General features: G+C 47.9%; 11 protein-coding genes across 11 annotated transcripts; 3 read left to right on the top strand and 8 right to left on the bottom strand.

Annotated features, from left to right (window-relative positions):
* Nucleotides 1-86: 86 nt before the first annotated feature.
* Nucleotides 87-704, top strand: VPH2 (Vph2p; the record flags this gene model as incomplete). The annotated part of the gene is made up of 1 exon (XM_022818587.1): nucleotides 87-704. One exon carries the CDS (start codon nucleotides 87-89, stop codon nucleotides 702-704), a length of 618 nt encoding a protein of 205 aa, XP_022675238.1.
* A 294-nt stretch (nucleotides 705-998) lies between these two features.
* On the bottom strand, nucleotides 999-2,162 carry SRT1 (ditrans,polycis-polyprenyl diphosphate synthase; the record flags this gene model as incomplete). The annotated part of the gene is made up of 1 exon (XM_022818588.1): nucleotides 999-2,162. The coding sequence occupies one exon, from the start codon at nucleotides 2,160-2,162 to the stop codon at nucleotides 999-1,001; it is 1,164 nt and encodes a 387-aa protein (XP_022675239.1).
* Nucleotides 2,163-2,636: 474 nt separating this feature from the next.
* On the bottom strand, nucleotides 2,637-3,596 carry OAC1 (Oac1p; the record flags this gene model as incomplete). Its single annotated transcript, XM_022818589.1, has 1 exon — nucleotides 2,637-3,596. One exon carries the CDS (start codon nucleotides 3,594-3,596, stop codon nucleotides 2,637-2,639), a length of 960 nt encoding a protein of 319 aa, XP_022675240.1.
* Nucleotides 3,597-4,462: 866 nt separating this feature from the next.
* On the bottom strand, nucleotides 4,463-7,051 carry KLMA_30094 (WD40 repeat domain-containing protein; the record flags this gene model as incomplete). Its single annotated transcript, XM_022818590.1, has 1 exon — nucleotides 4,463-7,051. The coding sequence occupies one exon, from the start codon at nucleotides 7,049-7,051 to the stop codon at nucleotides 4,463-4,465; it is 2,589 nt and encodes an 862-aa protein (XP_022675241.1).
* A 403-nt stretch (nucleotides 7,052-7,454) lies between these two features.
* On the top strand, nucleotides 7,455-7,916 carry SRP21 (signal recognition particle subunit SRP21; the record flags this gene model as incomplete). Its single annotated transcript, XM_022818591.1, has 1 exon — nucleotides 7,455-7,916. The coding sequence occupies one exon, from the start codon at nucleotides 7,455-7,457 to the stop codon at nucleotides 7,914-7,916; it is 462 nt and encodes a 153-aa protein (XP_022675242.1).
* Nucleotides 7,917-8,003: 87 nt separating this feature from the next.
* On the bottom strand, nucleotides 8,004-9,704 carry SSH4 (Ssh4p; the record flags this gene model as incomplete). The annotated part of the gene is made up of 1 exon (XM_022818592.1): nucleotides 8,004-9,704. One exon carries the CDS (start codon nucleotides 9,702-9,704, stop codon nucleotides 8,004-8,006), a length of 1,701 nt encoding a protein of 566 aa, XP_022675243.1.
* Nucleotides 9,705-10,215: 511 nt separating this feature from the next.
* RRN3 (rDNA-binding RNA polymerase I transcriptional factor) lies at nucleotides 10,216-12,132 on the bottom strand (the record flags this gene model as incomplete). Its single annotated transcript, XM_022818593.1, has 1 exon — nucleotides 10,216-12,132. The coding sequence occupies one exon, from the start codon at nucleotides 12,130-12,132 to the stop codon at nucleotides 10,216-10,218; it is 1,917 nt and encodes a 638-aa protein (XP_022675244.1).
* Nucleotides 12,133-12,738: 606 nt separating this feature from the next.
* YPK1 (serine/threonine protein kinase YPK1) lies at nucleotides 12,739-15,042 on the bottom strand (the record flags this gene model as incomplete). The annotated part of the gene is made up of 1 exon (XM_022818594.1): nucleotides 12,739-15,042. One exon carries the CDS (start codon nucleotides 15,040-15,042, stop codon nucleotides 12,739-12,741), a length of 2,304 nt encoding a protein of 767 aa, XP_022675245.1.
* Nucleotides 15,043-15,485: 443 nt separating this feature from the next.
* On the bottom strand, nucleotides 15,486-17,186 carry PGM2 (phosphoglucomutase-2; the record flags this gene model as incomplete). Its single annotated transcript, XM_022818595.1, has 1 exon — nucleotides 15,486-17,186. The coding sequence occupies one exon, from the start codon at nucleotides 17,184-17,186 to the stop codon at nucleotides 15,486-15,488; it is 1,701 nt and encodes a 566-aa protein (XP_022675246.1).
* A 364-nt stretch (nucleotides 17,187-17,550) lies between these two features.
* YKU80 (ATP-dependent DNA helicase YKU80) lies at nucleotides 17,551-19,431 on the bottom strand (the record flags this gene model as incomplete). Its single annotated transcript, XM_022818597.1, has 1 exon — nucleotides 17,551-19,431. The coding sequence occupies one exon, from the start codon at nucleotides 19,429-19,431 to the stop codon at nucleotides 17,551-17,553; it is 1,881 nt and encodes a 626-aa protein (XP_022675247.1).
* A 368-nt stretch (nucleotides 19,432-19,799) lies between these two features.
* Nucleotides 19,800-20,105, top strand: SPG4 (Spg4p; the record flags this gene model as incomplete). The annotated part of the gene is made up of 1 exon (XM_022818598.1): nucleotides 19,800-20,105. One exon carries the CDS (start codon nucleotides 19,800-19,802, stop codon nucleotides 20,103-20,105), a length of 306 nt encoding a protein of 101 aa, XP_022675248.1.
* Between the last annotated feature and the right edge of the window lie 29 nt (nucleotides 20,106-20,134).

The raw sequence follows: 20,134 nt of genomic DNA on the forward strand, positions 1-20,134 counted from the left end.
AGAGGAAGAAAGACACACATAAGACGCGACTTTTTGAGATCCTGAGAGCTGGAATTCATCTATACATACATCTGGAGTGATATAGGATGTTTGATATCGCGATTGGACATGGTTTACTGAGGCAGAAACTGGAAGAATTGAAGGAAGATCGTCGCGCATCGGTGAGTCTTCAACAAGAGGTAGTATCTTTTGAAGTGCTAGCGGAATTATACGAGCAATACTGGGGCGATGATACTAATATAAACCTGGAGAAGCTACTGGCCAGCAGCGATCTTCGGTTCAAGCGGAAAAGGGTACCTGGTGAAGAGTATACAGAAGAATTTAAGGCGGAGTTGGAAAAACTGAGATGGGTTCAAAAGGAACAAGAGTACCAGGATATGATCAGGCGAGACTCTTTAGTTCCTGCAGGAACACTGAATGAGCACGATCCTACAATTTCAGAAATTAACAAGGAGATCAAAGAGCAGGTAGCAGCAGTATTCAATGTTCTTTTGACGGTTTTCGGTACAGTTTACGCGGTTTGGTACGTGACAAGAAGCGGATGGGATATTCACATACGGATCATTTTGTGCCTATTCAGTGGTATTTTGGTGTTGATAGCGGATGCTGCGATGTACAACGTGTATTATCGTAAGATTGAAGAAGCGCGGGCTCTGGAACGCAAGAAGAAGGTGGTGAAGAAAGTAATCAAGCGGTTGATATAAAGAAGAGTAGTAGTATATTTCCAAACCAGCACCAAAAGACAAAAACACATATAATGAAAAGGACAACGATGAAGAAAACACTATGACAAGATATGACAAGATACATAATATAAGTAGAAGTAGAAGTAGAAGTAGAAGTGGAGAGAGAATAACTTGCGAATTTCAACCTCAATTACGATTCAATTAGTTCTAATTCTAACACAAAGGCCTTACTTAACACTTAGGCCGTGATGCATTGGATAGCGAATTGAATGTGGGATGGGAGAGTGTGTATATATAAATATATATCGGGTATTACTTGCGGTCAACAACAGTCACTGCCAATGGGGCGGGTGGTAGCGATTCTAAGGAGATGCCCTTTGTCTTTCTAAAGGCTGACACCGGACCTGGCATTAGGTCGCTCAAGGCAGGGAACCACGAGGAATTATTGTTGTGTTTACCACCACCGGATGCATTATTATTATTATTATTATTACTATATTCCTTTTGTTGTTGTTCATTGTCCCAATTCAAGCTGGCTTGTTGCCAAGTGTTGTAAAAGCTCCACTTGAGCATGGTAAAGTACAATCTCCAGAATCCGTAATCAGGCCACAAACAGTCGGAAAACTCAAGAATACCGTTCTCGTGGACCTGCCACAACATGTAATCTGAAAGTCTAGTATGGCCACTGGTTCTTATCAAGAGGTCGCATTTATCGGAGTGTTTCTCAAAATACATATTTTGGGTAAGCGCTTCTTCGGTGATATCAGCGTTAGAATTGACACAATTTTCTACACTCACTTTCATCGCGTGGGCAATATCGTTACGCGATGTATATGGTAACGCCAAGTATAGAGTAAATTGCGTCCCGTTGCGAGTCAATTCCTCTGCTTTCCTGATTTTGGCAACCAAATCGCCGCTCAAGTACGACATATCACCAGCGATCTTTAGCTTGATCCCATACAAATCATCCCTTGCATCAGTCGCCCTTTGTGTGAACTGATCAATGTAGTATCCTAACAACCCCATGAGAGTATCTACCTCAGCTGGAGACCTGTTAAAGTTCTCGATCGAAAACGCGTAAGCGCTCACACTGTTCACGTTGAGCCGCTTACAAATGTATAAAATATCAATGAGCTTCGCTCCACCAGCCTTGTGACCCTCTTTCACTGGTTGTCCCAACCTCTTGGCGTATCGGCGGTTACCATCCATAATAAATGACAAATGCTGCGGCGTGGGCCCGTACGATAGTACTGCCAACATAAAAGTCTGAAACCACGCTACAAACCGCGTCAAAACAGATGTCTTCACTCTTAATCGGCTCAACTGCTGCCTTGCATGGTGAAGACTGGACGTACTTATTTTCGCCAAGTACCCCTCGTTCTGTTCGTACAAATCTGCCGCCACTTCCTCATCGTAAGCTGGCACTTCCAACTGTTCCACCTGCTCTTTTGTAGGCCAAAAATGCGATAATGTCATACTCTATGTCTATGTTTCTTGTTTCCTATTTCCTATTTCCTAATGTCTCCTGAATCTATCTATAAAGAAGCAAAAAAGTAGCTTGTAAAGGGAGTAAATAAAATAGCCGCCATCAAAACCTCTTCTTCTTTTATATATCTATAAGGGAAAAAGGGCAAAAAAAGTTGATAAAAGTTTAAAGGGGGGGCACATGAGATATGAAGAAAAGAAAGTGGCAATAAGGGATAAACATGTTGAAAGAATGGAATAGCACATTTAGAGAAGAGCGCCTGGGGTCTCAATAGGAGACGTCAATAGGGCACTGAAGGGGTGTCACTAGTCTCTCTCGATAATACAGATTTGTTATAGAATTCGAAACGAATCCGAAACGTAGCTGAAACAGCGAATATTAGGATGGGCGGCTAAAATATAAAAAGACCAAAAACAAAGAAAAAAACAAGAGGAATAAGAGTTGTTATTGTTATTGAAGTATGACTAGGCGAATCTGCTTTCAACTGCATAGACCAGCTTCATGGTTTGTTCCAAGAAGGTCAAACAGAGGATAGTGTGTGGACCGATTCTTAAGATTTGGGCTCCGAAACCTTTGTATAGGGCAGAAAAACCTTCTGCCTTGACTGTTTTAACGAAACAGTCGATTGGACCCTTGTAGAGATTGCCCTTTTGATTATAGACTCTGGTTAGGACGACGTCCCATGGGTTCATGACGACTGCCACCCCGAAACCCGAGATGGTGGAGGATAGCAAGTGCAAAGCTGTACCATCATTTAGGATGTCGTTCTTTAAGAAGAAGTTTTTACAGATGTTGTAGATTGGCAATTGAACGGAGGATCCGACACCGGTTCTCAAAATTGCGGCGTCAACACCTCTGTATAGACCCTTGAATCCTTCGTTACGGAAAATGGTGGACAACCCGTTGAAAACAGAGGTATAGTGGGTTTGTTGGCCAATGTGGATCGCATTCGAGTACGATTGCATTCTAGTTTTGATCAAAAAGAGCGGCGACCCCACCACTGCACCAATGATACCGGAAGAGGCACCAGCAACAACGTTGATTCCGATATTTTGGACCTTGTGAGACTCAATGTTTGGATAGAAAGTGTTGTTGAGAAGACGTCTGATTGGTTCATAAAACCCTAACCGCGACCCGTTCAATGCAATCTGATAGATGTAAGCACTGCTCAAACCTTTTTGTAAACCACGCATACCCTCGTTCTTGAAGATCACACCAACAGCTTGGATTGGGTTTGTGTACACCTTAGCTGCACCCGCATGCATTTCGCCCTGCAACTGCATACGGGTTTTCACGGTGTCGAACGGGTTTGTCACAGTCACAGCAATACATGCTGCCAACCCACCGGCTACAAATGACCCAAACTTACTGACCTTGTGGGCGGCCGTCTTTTGATTGTGTTTCTCTTCCTTAGGCTCGGACATTTTCTCTCTCTCTCTCTTAATTTTTTTTTTCTTCAATGGAATGCAGATAGATACTAATTGCGGCCTTTAAGTACTATCTATGCGCTGTATGTTCTTCCTGGTGTTCACGTCCAAGGTGTCAATGTTATTACTACTAAAGACTTGCCGGGCTTCAATTAAACTAACAGACGGATCTTCCTCCCCCCCAATTCAATCCGAAGTGATGTAATGCATTGTAATTGTGATGGTGATGAACCTGTTTGTATTTATTTTATTTCGCAGTTTCCACCCACTCGATTGATTACGCTTTGTTCAGCTTTTTTTTTTTTTTTTTACTGCCGAAATCAAATTTGTACACACAGTTTTCAGTGACAATGAAATGACTGAAGGAACCATTACCGGATCGCCCTCGAAGCCCCTCTCCGAATGCCACCAGGTGCTCCAAAAAAAAAACCAAACACAAAAAAAAAAAAACCCAACCCATCCTAACAAGTACAAGCACAAGCACAAGCACACGCACGCTACGCCAAACGGACCAAGTAGTGGGCGCGCACTTTAGAACCATCGCATTATTCTTCCCAGCCATACTGTGATTAATATTCGTCATTTTTGTGTTTTGTCTTCTTCGTTTTCTAGGCAGCGATTTTCATGACCATATAGGGCCGAATCAGTCACACATATCGCCGGTACCGGCAGCCGTTCCTACATGCTCCGAGATGAGACGAAAATGTGTGACCTGAAACAGTTATGACTATACAATTCTTGATACAGAGGCCTCGAAGCTAGTGTGACTACTCTGCACCGTACTAAACTAACACTATACTAATTAGAATCTAGCTAGCTAGCTAGCTAACCATCCACCTAGATTCGTTACGTTCATTATTCGCTCACCTGAACGATGTATACAATGCCCCGCAATCTAGACAGAAATACCTCATATTTTGAGGTGACTTGCTAAACCCTGCTTTTTGGTCCGCTGCGAAATTGGTTCCTCCACAGACGTTGCATACCCTGGCACGAGGACTCTTTTGTTGTAGTGTCGAAAGTGACACCATCGACTCCTCACGACCTATATTCGGACTTCCCTGGGCAGGGAAAGGAGTTGGCCTCTCTATATACACAATGCCATTGAGCATGCTGTTGCTGCGGTGAACACCACTGGCTACACCATTGCCGTTGCCCATGGATCCCGCGGCTCCGCCGCCATTCATGCCATTCGTAGGAATTTTGCTTATACCTAGGCCTTCGTTACCATTGAGACTCGTGTTTCCATTACTACTGATTAGACCATATCCTGGTGGATGTGGGGCCCCATGATGACTTCCACCTTTTGTCATAGGCACTGATGTAGCATTCATTGGAATATGGCTGTTCCTCATCTGAGCTTCAACAGCTGCAAGCCGTGCTAGCACCTTTTGACGAACATTAGATGAAATATCACTACGGAATACACGAATAACACCCGTCGTATCAGCACTCACTAGTATTGAACCGACAAATTCCGACAAGGTTGGCTGGTTCTTGGCGTTGTTGTCATTACCACCACCGTTAACACCATTAGCACCAGAGCCAGGATATGCGTCGACATTCAAATGCTGGAGGCTTGACGATGCAGTCATCTGTGGAGTCGACCTCGAACTCCCGCCGTTGCTATCGTTTTTGATAGTTTCGCGATAGAAGGAGCCAGACCTCTTCGCTCTTGAAGACGTGCCATTGCTTCGCTTGCTGTCGTCTCCTGCAGTAATATCATCTGTCGTTTCCCAGAATTGCATAGTTAGTTCACATATCAAGTCATTACTCAAAGACAAGACTTTGCTCGTTTGAGATGGAACCATCGTAGCACACGTTATAGGGTGGTGGTGCGCATGGAAGCCAATGTAGTTTGAATTAGTGTTTGGCTGATTATTCTTGTGACCCTTACCAGCCAACCTAGACTCCAAGGTGTCCAATGGAGTATGATCGTTATGACGGCGTTTACAGAACCCACGCAGAGACCCCGACCTTGAACGTCTTCCCTTCTCATCTTTTGACGAGAGTTCTTCCTTGTCACTCGACTCGTCCGATATTTTCCAACAGTAGATCCAGTGGTCCTCACTGGCACTTACAACAAATGCTTTACCGCCTCTTGTTACCAAGGAGTGTGCTGTAATCTGCGAGTGCTCATTAGAGTGGCCCTTCATGATGGACAGTAGCTCTTTGCCCAATGTATATATTCTAATTCTTGAATCGTTGCTGCTGACTAGGAACCAACTGCTTATATCGTGGTTTTTAATGGTAGAATTGCGATACTCTTTCCTGATAAATTCAAGCCCGGTGATCTTGGGCCCTTGTTTCAACTTCCTGCGATTCTTGAGCTTCCTCTTGAACTTGCTGCCGTGCCCATGGCTCCCATTAGCATTGCTGTCGTAGCTGTTCCCATTCTCATCAGTATGGCTATTCAATTCAGAATTCTTGTCCAGCACATTGAAGCTGAATAGCAATTCCAACGACTTGGTCACCAAAACGTGGATGTGGCCATTAAATGTCCCCAAAATGGTGTATCTACCGTCATGCGATATATCCATTGCAGTGATCAAGTCCCCGCAATCGTACTCGAATAAGACCTTCTTGTCCAAGATCGACCAAAGCCTGCATTTTTGATCAAGGCACGCGCTCACAAAGAAACGATCGTCCAATGGGAAGAAACGCACGCCTGTGACAAAATCCGGATGCACAAACGTATGTAGAGACGTTTCTCGCTCACAGTGCCATAGTTTGCAGCTCTTGTCCATCGACCCAGTGATGATAAAAGAGTTCTTGGACCAATCGACGTCCAAAATGTCGTCTGAATGCTCGTGGAACGAAGCGTACGGCTTTGGATGAAACACGCCAAAGTACGATCCATCCACGCCAGCACTGTTCTGAATTGGTGCATGCCCGTCAGAACGCTGATGCAAGTGAGGATGCTGCTGTTGATGCTGCTGCTGCTGCTGCTTCGACGAAGGTGCTCCTCGTATCGAAGCACTCCCCAGAGACTCCGCTTGCAGGCTCGAATTCGAATTCAACGAGTACGAATCCCCTGATCCAGGATCCCCCACCGTATACCTCGCCAATCGTCCATTCAACTCCGAAATCGCATTCGTAGTAGACTTCAAGAACGAAATCGAACGCTGGTTCATTTCCAACCGCTCTGATGGTGACGAAATCACCTTCCAAACACGAAGCACCTCATCTTTACCAGCACTAGCCATAAACTTACCATCTTTACTGAACCGTAAACACCATACTGCTCCTTCTTCCCCACTAGAACACAACTCTTGTGCAAGAATAAGCCTCCGAAACTGTTTGAAGCCTCGTTTCTTCTTCCTATAAACCTTTATGTGCTCTCCCTCCTTCACATGCCGCTTGAAAGCCTCATCCGATGCCAACTCTAACCAGTCGATCTTACTGCCAGACTCAGCCTCGTTCCAAACATCAGGATACTCCCCCATGGACATCGTTTTATTTTCTTCCTCCTACCTTCTTCTTCTTCTTCTCTCCTTTTAAGCAAAGAAAATATACACTTATGCCTCTTGTAGCCAATCGAAAAGACTTTCGAAACGTCCACAGCAATTACCACAATAAGAAATGTCCCAGATTCGCCTATCCCAATGACCTATACTGCTCTGATATCTCCTTATTCTCCTTTGATATATCACCTTCTGATCTTTTTCCCTTTGACAGTTTAATTCGTTTCACAATGTGTTGATAATTTAATATCAGAAACTTTAAAGCTTTTAAAGCTTTCTGAAATATAGAATACAAGAACGAGATATATATACAATTAGCAAAAAAGAAGGTGGATTTGAGGTCAATTGTGGTGGTTTGAGTGGCCAGGAACATCGATATTTACATTTAAAGATGGGTGGATTTGATTTGGACACGTTTATCACGAGCAGTTTGAAGGTATTAGAGACAAATGGGTCAGGAACGAATGTGGTGATGAAATATAAGCCTGGGAAAAAACGGTCTGTAGTGAAGTTCAGGACGAAGAACGATCGTTTGGGGCTTAGTTACGGGTTTAAGACGAGGGATGCTAAGGAGGTGTCGCGTGGGCTAAGTGCGATGGGGCCTACTGGTGTGAGTCTTCCATTGGGACGGGTTGGGAAGCGAGTTTACAAGAAGAAGGTGTTGGATCTTCCTGGGATGAGCACGCTTATGGTGAACAGGAAGGTGAAGAAGGCGCCAGAGCAGGTTGCAGCTGCTCCTGCAGCAGCATCTAAGAGCCATGAGGGTGGAAAGGCAGCTTCAAAGACGTCGACGACGGCGCCAGCAGGAGGAAAAGGAGGGAAGAAGAAGTCGAAGAAGAAGTCCAAGAAATGAGGATATTATCCAAACCGTCTGTTTATATATATATAAATATATCATAGTATATTAATTAATTAATAGATTTAGTGCTAGGCTGCGAGATTACCGTCTCGAACCTTTATTCTTTCTCTTGCGCTTCTTATTCTTCTTCTTGGCAGGAGTGGTTTTCCGGGTTGTCACGGGGGAAGTCTCTGGAGCAGTCTCTGGAGCGGTACTTGGGGCAGTTTCTGGAGCAGCCTCTGGAGCAGCCTCTGGGGCAGTTTCCGAGACAGTTCCTGGGGTATCTGTCGATGCGCCTTGATCCGTTGAAGCAGACGCTTCTGCCTCGTTTCCAAACCCAACCCCAATCCTAGCTTCAGATCCTGCTGCAGATCCCGCTGCAGCTCTAGATTCTGTCGTATGTTCCCGCACACCACCAAAGAAATCCACCTCATCATCGGGATACTCCGGTGGAAGCTCTTCGCCCTTTTGCAATAGCATGTCCTGCTTTATATCGTCTCCGTTGTATGCAGGAGGAATGCCAATATCACCATACACACTGCCAAACGCATACTTCTTCACGTTGGCTTCGATGAATACGAACCCCAGCTGTCCCAGATTCACATGAAGCTCAATTGGATCAGAGCTCACGGGGCTATCCTTAGGATCGTGCACTTCCAACAACTGTGGGTTGATTACGTCGCTGATATGAGAAGCACCCTGGCTCCCACTACTACTACTACCACCACCAACATTTGACGACGTGACATCCGTCCACTTCTGTCTGAAACTAACGTTATCGGGATCCTCAAAGAGCCCATCCTTAGTGTACGTACGCGTGTATGCCGCATTCATGGCCCCGATGCCCACAAACAAGTCTATCCCAACACGATGCGTTACGTCCATCATCTTTTTCCCGTTATGCGTAATAAATATCGTGCCAGAACTGTACCTATACCCAAACCCAACAACGTCTCCTTCTTCTAGCTTGGGTAAAAGCGTATCGGCACGGAATGCATTGTTGATCCTGAGCTTCCCAGTAGACTCATACGCTATGGAATATATCGCAGTGCCGGGAATCCTGAAATATGGGTACGGACATGTCATTAGCCCGATACTGAATATCGAGTTCGAACATGGCTTGAACTTGTACACCTTCACTTCAAAATACACAGCATCCTTCCGGTTCATGGGGAGCGGGTAGTTCATAATCGCACTCGACGACACGTTGAACTTGGTGAACGTAACGTTCAACTTATCCTCAACGAAAAAACTGGGCAAAAACGACCCATTCCGATCCACATTATCGTTGATCGACGGAAGAAAGAAATACGACTGGATACCCCTCTCCTTGATCATCTGCTTGTCCTGAGAATTCAAAAACGTCCCAAATGGCTTCACCATTGGCGGACTCATCTTCTGGAACTCTTTCGTACGCTCATAAAGCTCAACTTCAAATCGCGACATCCGGGGTAATTCCTCAGCTTCTTGTTCCAGCAAAGCCTGTTCATCGTCAAACTTCCCGGGAGTCATGAAACTACTATCTAATAGCAAGCTGTTCCCCTTACGGAAAAACTTGAACGAAACTGACCCACTCCCTTCATCTTCTTCATCGCTATCTGCTGCATCGCTACCCCCGCAAAACGTCAAATACACCGATATTAAAATCAACACTAGCAAAAGTAAACCAAAAGTTATACTGAGCGATATCAGAAACATCAAGCTGAATGCATCGTCCGCTGGAATATCGTCTGGAACTCTAAAATAATCATCAGAGTTCCCAGCATTTACTTCGCCTTCTTTCATCATCATCATCAATCCCATGATTATTACAACACACAAACAAAAACAAAACCACACAAACAGAACACACTTAAAAACCTTCAATAACCAACTGTAAACTTTTCTCGATGATTATAGCCTCACAAAACTGCTCTTTGGAGTCCTCTTTGGAGTCTATTTACATATATATCAAGAGGTAAATCAATATTCATTTGTAAAATGTCTATATATTATCTATATCAAAGAAAAAAAGTGGTGGAACCTTTATTTGGGAAAGTGTCAAAAAAATGCGGTTCCAAAGAATTCTTGATAATGCGAGAAAGTCACGTGAAATGCCGGATAACAGGGGGCTGGGGGACAACACCCCCGAGCCCCCTTGGGCATGCTGCCCAAGAAGAAGAAACTACTGCTTCATATATCGTACCCACTTTGTCACACTACCTTAAGACAACTAAATAATGTCTATGTGTCTATGCTAATGGATTTGGAAAACCAAAAAAAAAAAAGAAGTATAAAATAATGTAAATATGCTATTATGCTAATAATTATGCTACTATGGCGACTCGTCCAGTTCCTCGGAAACGTCGCTGTCATAGCCCTTGCTGACTTCAGTCCACTCTATATAATAGTCCTTCATCATTGTCTTGTAGTTGGTCAAAAATAGTGGATCGTATGGGAAGTAGGATTGTAAATCTATAAACTGCTGTCTTGTGGCCAAGGACCAGGAGCCGTTCACCGATGAGCCGCCCCCGGATTCTGTGGCCTTTCCTGTGATACCTCTTAGACGTTCGTTGTTGTTGTTTTCGATGATGCTGAAGCAGTAGACGACGCCTTCATGTTGGGCGATCTTGGCGAACATCATCATGACGTTTTCGTTGCAGTACTTCAACGGGTTGAACTTGGAAATGACCAAGCGTTGGAAGAACTTGTCGAGCTCGCACTCCCAGGCGTCGTCTCCGTCGCGTAATAGGGAGTGTCTGAAGCAGAAGATGTAGCAGATGGCCTGGAAGACGGCGTAAAAGTGCTTGAACCGTTCCATTCCGCCGGGCTGGTCAACTTCTTCTTCTCTTTCCAAGACGTACCTGTTGAGCCAGGAGGTCAAGTAGCTGGTTACGAATACGATCTGCGTGCGTGTCATCTTCTTTGCGCGTGCGATGAAGGAGCCAATGTACTGTAGCGATTTGATCTTCTTTTCCATGGTTTCTGTTGGGGAAAAGGAAATGTCTATCAAGGTGACCAAAAACGCGTCCATGAGCTCTGGTTGTTGCTGCGACACGTGGAACATCAAGTACTGCACGGATCTGGTGTAGTAGGTCGGTAGGATGTGCGATTTGAACAACGAAGTCAAGGTGTTGAAGATATTGACACCGTCGCCTTCTTCCAACGACTCTGGGGTCAATGCGCACGATAGTTTCGAGGTTATCACGGACAAAATCTCGTCTAGCTTTGACGACAGTTCCTTGATGTTGTGTGAGAGGTCGACGTAGTACACTTCGTCGCCGTCCACCTCTACTTCAGCCTCATCGTCGTCACTATCTCCAAGATCTTCATCATCGTCCATATCTTCGTCCATATCGTCATCTGCATCATCATTTACCCTCTCAGTGGCCTCCTCTTGCTCATCCTCATCCTCATCGTCATCATCGTCATCATCGTCATCATCGTCATCATCGTCATCATCATCATCCCCCGTGTCATCATCAATATCCTCGTCCAACTCGTCCAACTCGTTCTGCAACTCCACATCAATCGAAATCACCTTCTCAATCACCAACGACCACGCCTGGAACCGCAGCTCGTGGCAGTACTCCGTCAACGCCAACACATTGGATATAAAATTGAGCAGCACCTTCTTCGAATCGTTCTTGTTCGGAAAGAACTTCCCAATGTACGTGTCGATAAAGTGGATCGACGACGGAATCGTCTTCAAAAAGTACTTCAACATCTCATGGTGCTGCACCGTCTTCCCAGGCGAAAGCGCAAAGTTCGATATCAGAGCCATAGACACATCCTGCCACCATTTGGGCAGACTAGAACACAGGATTCTAATGAACGATATATAGCTACTTAGAGCTGGGCCAGGCAATTCCCACCATTTCTCAAAGTTTATTATCGACCGAATCATGCTTGCCCCGCTCTTACTATTATCAATCTTCGATATATTGTTACCCAGCAACCGTAGAAGCACCGTAAGCTTCTCGACACTAATTCTATCCGCATCTGTCGCCGGCAGCGACACCTGCATGGCCAGTGACTCCATTCCAGAACACTCACCATTATCCAGATCTTTCAAAGCCCGGATCACGAAACTCTCAAACATCTCCATTGCAAATTTCGAGTCGCCCTCACTTCCTCCTTGCAAGTCCTGGGCCTGAGGCGCAATATCAAACTCTACTTTCCGCTTCTTCTTCGAGGCGTCACCTGCTGTTTCTGCAGTACATTGTCGTTTCTGTTTGTTGTCTACGACCATCATATTTGGCATGGGAGGCAGGCAGTTTTTACACACGACTCCAGGGATTAAACTTGGGGCAAAAAGAAAACAGTGGGCAAGGTAGAATCCCTTATATATAGTCTGATATTCCTCCTGAGTGTATATTTCTCTTCTCTTCTCTTGTCACTTCCTGGTGTGTGTATATAATAATAATAAGAGCTTGCGATGAGCTTTTGTCTTCTTGGGAATCAATGCTTTTTTTTTTTTTTTTTTTTTTTCAAGGCCCCGAAAAGTGTGAATTGCTTTTTCTGCTCCTCACGTGATACTCACGTGAGGATCATGTGACTTGGATTGAGACGGATGTCTCTGTTTTTCCCCCCTATTATTTTTTTTTTTTTTTTTTAAATACAGGGACATATAGTGGGGGGATTCGGATTCTTCAGGGAATCTAATCTGGATTCTAATCTGGATTCTTAAGGGAATCCGAAAGTTAAAAAACCTTCTTTACATAAGCCAGATACAGATCTGAGCAGCCACAAGGGAGCAGGGAAGCATCAATCATCTGTGATGACCTCTGCTCCAAAAGTAATATATAGACGTCTAACATGTATTCTTTTGCTTATATAAGTGGTAGTAGTACCACGCCTAGGTTTGGAACGACTTGTCAGGAAGCATCGACTGGCCCAGTTGCTCTGACCCAACGTAGGTCCAGCCTCCAAACTGCTGTTGCACAGACTCGCTCAAAAACTCATTCACCACACTGTCAACAGGCTTCTCCCTCGTAAACTCTTGGTCAAAGTTACTAGTGTCCATGGCACCCATCACCGGTGGCTTGTATGGAGGAATGTACCCCTTCATCTTGAGACGTTTCCAGCTCAACTGGTGGAAGAACGGATGCGACTTGATCTCGTCTGACCCATGGTACCCCAACCTCCTCTTGGGGTCCCTGCATAGCAACCCGATCAAAAGATCCTTGGCATCCTTGTCAAAGTTATCAGGGAACCGCAATGGGTCCTGTAAGATCTTCTTGTACATCTTGGGCACGTCTTCGTCGTAGTATGGTGGGAGTCCCGTCAGCATTTCGTACAACAACACACCAAGCGTCCACCAATCGACCACCTTGGTGTACCCTTGTCCCAACAAGAGTTCTGGCGCCAAGTACTCTGGAGTACCGCAGAACGTGGTGGTCTTTTCTTGGTCCTTCATGTTCAACTTACACAACCCAAAGTCGCACAACGCGATGTGGCCCTGGTAGTCGAGCAAAATGTTCTCGGGCTTCAAGTCTCTGTAGATGATATCGAAATCGTGCAACGTCTCCAACGCACACAAGAGCTCTGCCGTGTAGAACCTCGAGCGCGAGAGGTCGAACCTGCCCTCTCTTTGCAAATGGTAGAACAACTCACCACCGTTGATGAACGCTAACACTAGGTACAACTTCTCTGGCGACTGGAACGAGAATTTCAATGGAACGATGAACGGATTGTCCACACGGGCCAACACGGTACGTTCCGCTAGCGTGTGCGTTACTTCGGATTTCGAAACGATGTACGACTTCCTGATCGCCTTTAGCGCGTAGATCTTGTTGGTGTCCCGTTTGCGTACCTGCATCACTTTCCCGAACGACCCTTTACCAATGACTTTCAACAAGTCGAAGTCGTCGATGGACAAGTGCTTGTGCGTCGAGGGCTTGTAGTCGACACTGATGTTCAACTTGCCCATCTTGGCGTCCAAGTCGATCCACTGGTGGTTGTACAACCGGATGTTGGAGGCAGAGTCGATCTTTAGGTTCAGTGGGAGCTGGAACGAGTCCAAGTGGATATCGTTGTTGCTCTTGATCTTTTGCACGTAATCGCTCAAGACCGGGTCTTGGGCCGCTTGCGTTTCTTGCCAGTTTTGCGATGGGAGCAAGATCGAGGGGATCCTGGCGAACACGTCGATCTTCAAGTAGGGCAAGCGTCTTGTGACGTCGAAGGTCGATATTTTGTTGAAGATTGGTCTGTTTAAAGTCCCGGACTCAGGTTCGATTGTTGCGATTGTGTTGTCGAACTCGATGGTGAAGTATAGCAACGAGTTGCGGTTCTTGGACCCGGGCAAGATGACGCTTGCCGGGATGAATTGGGACGCATCGTCTCCGGAAAGCAGTTTACTCTCGTCTTGTTTCAGCAACGAGAGGCCGTGCATGCTCTGGATCAATTCTTCGAGGGATTCCTGTTGCGTGGTGCTTGTGACGTCTACGCCGCTGCTCAACAACTTGCTGAGCACTTGTTCGTTATATGCGATGGGCAAGGGCAACTTGAAAGCGTCACCACAGTATATCTTGACGGTGAGAATCCCGTTGGAGGAGTGTGTGGTGAGCGGTGGTGAGGTGGCAGAATCAGCCATGGCTGATGCTGCTGCTGCTGCTGTATTTTCTTGTTGCTGCTGGGCCAAAGCTTCTTGCTGACGCTGCTGTTGCAACAAGTTCTGCTGCTGTTGCTGGAAGGAAGACATGCCGTTGGTGTGGCCATTGGTGGAGGTTCCTGTGGCACCATTGGGAGCAGCGTTCTCGCTGAAGTGGGAGTCTCCAGACTCGAGATCTTGGGCCCCTGAAACGGTAACGCTTTCTCTCGAGACGTCTGTGGAGCTAGATCCTTCGGTAAACGTGCCAGTACCGTGCCCTGAGGCATGGCCACTGCCAGAACCAGGGCCATAGCCCTGGCCCTGAGGGTAGCCCTGAGGGTATCCCTGGCTCATCGTGCTGTTGTCATCGGAAGTAGCTCTTGTATCTGTGCTTGCACGTGACTGTACAACTGTAGCTGACCCTGGAACGATGGTAGCCTTGCGGTCGACTGAGGACCTGGTGTCGTTGGCGTCCTGCTCGAGCTCCTCGAGGTGCTTTTGGTGGTGTTTCTCGTCCTTTTCCTTGGAGCGTCCAAACCTGAACTTGCTAGAGAGTTTCCAGGAGTACATAGGGAGGTAATTAATCTTAACCTGCGGTATGCTTTGCTATGGACACGCCTTACCTTAGCCTGGGATATGTGCTTGGATGTATAGATGGGGGGCCAAGCCTTGGGTATGGGGGCTGTTTTCTCGTTGGTTGGTTGTTGTTGTTGTTTGTTGGATTGTTGAAGCTTCAACAGTGAAATTTCGTTTTATTAGGAATGTAATGGGCCGTTTCTTAAAGGTTGGGGGAGGAGAGTGGCAGTGGGACAGCCATAACAGAGAACAGGAGGGGCCCAGATGTACTATGTCATAGTGATTGTGTGTTGTGTATTGTATTTAGTTATATCATGTGTTTCAGATTAGCTAGCTGGGGCCTATGGCCAGGGCTAAGCCTGTTTATGTATGAATTTATGTATGAATGGATGACTTAGACTTAACAAAAGACTCTAGAAGAAGAGCTCTCCTAGGCCTTATGTCCTCACAGTTGGCTCTTCTGTGCCGATGTACTCCTTCAACTTCAAAAACTTGATCACGGCCTTGATGTCTGCACCCAAGAACTGCTCTGCAGTTTGCTCGTACTTGGACTCGTCGTCCGTGTAGCGCTCCACGTACAATCTGATCGTGGCTCCAGCTGACCCGGTACCGGAAAGTCTCACAACGAAACGCACCCCGTTGCTCAACTTCACGTACAAACCTTGGTGGCTCGACACCGACCCGTCCAAATCCGTGTACGAAAAGTCACCACCTTCAACAACGGTTAGCGACTCGTTCCCTGGGAACTTGGTCCCCTTCAATTTCTCGGGCTCAGCAACGTACTCGCGCAACAACTCAATCACTTTACCAGCATCCTCGCTCGTCAAGTGCTCGTAATCGTAACGCGTGAAGAACGTGCGCCCGTACTTGTGCCAGAACTCGGTCTGGATCGCCTTGATCGACGCCTCCTTCTCAGGGTGGTGCTTGTTGTAGATGGCCAAGATGTTCAACCAAGCGACAATGGCCCACACACCGTCCTTCTCACGCACATGGTTGGACCCTGTCCCGAACGATTCTTCACCGCAAATGGAAAGCTTCTTTGCGTCGAATAGTGCACAAAAGAACTTCCACCCTGTAGGCACCTCGTAACACGAGAGACCATGGGCCTTGGCGACACGGTCGATGGCTGCAGATGTAGGGAAAGAACGTGCTAGCCCGTAGATACCTTGTTCCTTGAAGTATGGGATCTCAGACGCATACTCGGCGATGATGGCAACAGAGTCACCGGGCGAAACAAACGCTGGCCCGGCACCGTAAATCATGTTTCTGTCACCGTCACCATCTGAGGCAGCACCGAACTGGACTCCCTCACGGTCCACTCTCTCGACCAACGTATGTGCATACGTCAAGTTAGGGTCTGGGTGAAGCCCACCAAAGTCTGGCTTTGGAGTACAGTTTTGCAAAACGGATTCGGGCAACCCCAACTCATCTACAAACAACGCTTTCCCGTAGGGCCCCGTAACACCGTTCAAGGCATCGAACAGCACTTTGAAACCCTTTTCGGTTTGCGAGTCGAGGAATTGCTTGATCAATGGGAAATCGAAGATGCGTTTCATCAATTGCGTGTAGGCAGCAGTGGAGTCGATCACGTCCACGAGCAAGTCGCCGTACTTCTGGTTCTCGCCCAACTTGGACAAGTCCAATTGCGGGAAGTTCTCGACGATCTTGTAGGAGGTCAATTGCTTGGATTGCTCCCAGATCTTGTTTGTGACCGATTCTGGGGCTGGCCCACCGTTGGCCAAGTTGTACTTGATACCGAAATCGTTGGTTGGACCACCTGGGTTGTGCGAGGCGGTCAAGATGATACCACCGGTGCACTTTTCGTGGTACGTTCTGATGACGTTGGAGGCAGCTGGCGTGGAGAGGATACCGTTGTGGCCGATAATGAGTTTGCGAACGCCGTTTGCGGAGCCAATGGCAGCGATCAATTGGACGACTTTGTCGTTATAGTAGCGGCCATCGCCACCAATGACCAAAGTGGCGCCTTGGGAACCTTCTGGGATGGCTTCCATGATGGCCTGGATGAAGTTTTCGGTGTAGTGAGGCTGTTCCATGAAGACCTTGGTCTTCTTTCTCAAGCCCGAAGTGCCTGGTTTCTGGTCCTGGTAGGGTTTGGTGGGGATGTTGACTGTATTCATGGGGAATAATCTAGTTTCTAGTTATGGGGGGGGTGCTTATAGCTGGTATGCTGGTTATACTGCTAGTACCTGGGGTTATCCTGGGCTAGTGTGTATTAATTGTGGGTGTTACTTGTGTGTTCTTCTTGTGGTGATAGTTTCCCTTTTATATTAGTTGGGTTTTCGACGGACCACGAGACAAGGCCGGGGAAGACAGTGGTCCGAGAAGGCGATGCCCATGCGATGGCCAATGCGAAGCGCAGCGAAGCATTGGGCGTGGGCCATTGCCATGCCAATGGATTGCCGTATCCCTGCTTGTCTATTCTATTATACAGTTATACATGGCCTTGGCCCCAGTTATACATTGCCCCAGTTATACAATTAGCTAGGCCCCGCCCAACAAGGCCTCTAGATCGAGCAGTTCTGGGTCTTGGGGAGTGGATGGAGTGTCTGGGGACTCCGTGGGGCGCCGTTCGGGCTGCTTCTCGACGCCCAGGTGCGACTTGAGCTGGTGCGAGAGCTCGAGCGGGCCGTGGTGCGGCGTGAACGTGCGTGTGACGGCTGGGCTCATCGGAGGGGTCCTATGGGACAAAAGGGTGCTGTCAGAGCCTGGCTCGAGGCCTGGCTCAATGCCTGGGGCAAGCCCCAGGTATTGAGATATGTAGTTGGTGTGTACCTTGTGTAAGATGGCCCAGCGCTGGAGGTGCAGTGGGATGGCTGGGGGGAGGTCAAAACCCTGGCCAGGGTTTTGGCCTCCAGACTTTTGTCCAGACTTGCCCGACGTTTGGTCCATTGGGAGCGGAACTCCGGTGTCTACAGCCATATCGGCATACCTCTGGATGATTCCAGGCCCAGGGCTAGAGCCAGGGCTAGAGCTAGAGCCCCCTTGCATCGTCATGCCCTCCACAAACCGCTCCATGAGCAAGTCCGAGCCTGCAGCCTCGTCAGAGGCAGCAGCCTCTGAGGAGGCTGCTGCCCCACTAAAGCCCCTCTCCTCCTCAGCCATCGCCAGCCGGCTCATCACAAGCACACGCTCCCCATTACTGCCCCTAGCCGGCGCTAACACGCACATCTGCGCCTCGCTGCCCGACTTGGGCACCCATCGCGCCAGAACCGTGCGTCGCTGCTTCGCCAACGCATCCACTAGCGAGCAGAACCCAACGTAATCGGCCCTGCTGGTACTTCCCGCCACCACGTACACGCTCTCCGAACACAAGTACCGCCTTTCGAGCTTGTCCATGTCGAGAAACCCTCTGATATCGATACCTGGGGAAGCATGGAACTGGCGTTTCTCTTCGAGCATCTGAGGGAGGGAGACATAATCGCTGCCGTACCGGTGGGCTTTGGAAACGTATTGGCTAGAGATAGTGGCCCCAGTGTCATCACTATTGGGCCCAGTATAGTACTCCACCACCGATTTCACCGGCTTGTACTCGTACAAGCCTTGTTCCCCCACCCTGTGCAGCACCCTCCGCGACTCCAGCGACACCTGCTTCGTCCCAGGGTACGCCTCGACGTTGATGCAGAGCGATTCGGGCAGCTGGGGGTCGCCCAGCCGTAGCTGGCCCTCGAAGATGCGCACGGGCCGCACGAGTTTCGGTCTGGGATCTGCGATGGCAGAGATCATCTGCTGTGTAGAGAAGAGGAGGCCGTGCGACAACGATACTGCCTTGCTAAGGGCCTTGGCCCCTGAATCATTCGTCTCTGCCTTTGGCAAGGCAGAGGGCAAGGCAGAGGGAGAAACCAGTACCACCTCAAACGGACACTGCTGGTCAAACGTTTCTAGCTCATCGCTAGACACATCTTGGAACGTGTCTCCAGTGAATACCACGATGCGCACGCGCATCTTGCGCTTACCAACAAACTCCTTGAGTTGGAGTACTAGTACCAACAATGCATTGAACAGCGATGAGGAGACATCCGTCTCCTCATCTTGCTCATCCTTGGGGTTTCTAGGGTTTCTAGGCCTCTCCAAATGTCGGGACACCCTCCCCACCCACTCTCCAACATCCTTGACGCTTATCAATGGCCTTGGTTGTGGGCCCGCGAGCATCGCCATGTTCACGGGCAGCGCGGGGTCGCGGTCTGGGTCGTTTGAGCTGAGGTTTGCGAGTGCTACCTGGACGTAGTCTGTCTTTCTTTGGGCATGGGCCTTGTTGAGAAGGGTATATTCGAGGTAGGAGAGGCATTGGGTGGTTGTCTCGCGGGTTGCCAGCGGGCTGTTGCCCGCGGCCACATCGATTAGAAACGCTGTGAGCTGGGACATTGCCTTGGGGGAGGTCCTTCTCCTGTCTCCTGGGAGGTCTTTCTCCTTGTTCTTGGGGTCTCTCTTTTCTTGGAGAAGCTGGTGCTGTGGGCCTTATTAAGATGGTTACTGATAAGTCAGCAACAAGTCAGCAATTAAGTACCAAAGGGGTATCCCTGGGGTATTGTTGCCCCTTGTCAAGGGGCATCCCTTTAGTATCCCTTGAGTATCCCTTGTTTATCCCTTGCCTTAGTCATTGACAAGCCCTATGTATTATCTAGTACCTTATATAAAGACAAGCTGGGGCCAAGGCCTCAGCTTGGGATGGTTAGACCTTCTCTCTCCTATTGGCAGTCGCATGCAGCAAGCTGCACGCAACTACTAATACAATGTCCAAGTTCTTCGAAGCGTTCGAAGTCTACAACCGAAACAAGCACGCCCCAGGCGACGCCAAGTCCAGAGGCGGAAACCACTCCAATATTGGCACGGGAAACACCACCTATATGTTTGCCAGAGAGTATAGAGGCCCCAACAAGGTCCAAGCGGTGCCCAGGAGCCAGGAGGACGGTCAGGCCCAGGCCCAACCTCAGATGGTGGACGTTTCCAAACTCTCGCGAGAAGAGTTCGAGGCGATGTACTACAAGATGCATCCAGAGACGCCCAGAGGCGAGCCCAACAACAAGGTGAACTTCTGAACTCTTGGCCTAGGCTTTGCCTTGGCCAA

Source organism: Kluyveromyces marxianus, chromosome 3 (genome assembly GCF_001417885.1).
Source record: "Kluyveromyces marxianus DMKU3-1042 DNA, complete genome, chromosome 3".
NCBI lineage: Eukaryota > Fungi > Ascomycota > Saccharomycetes > Saccharomycetales > Saccharomycetaceae > Kluyveromyces > Kluyveromyces marxianus.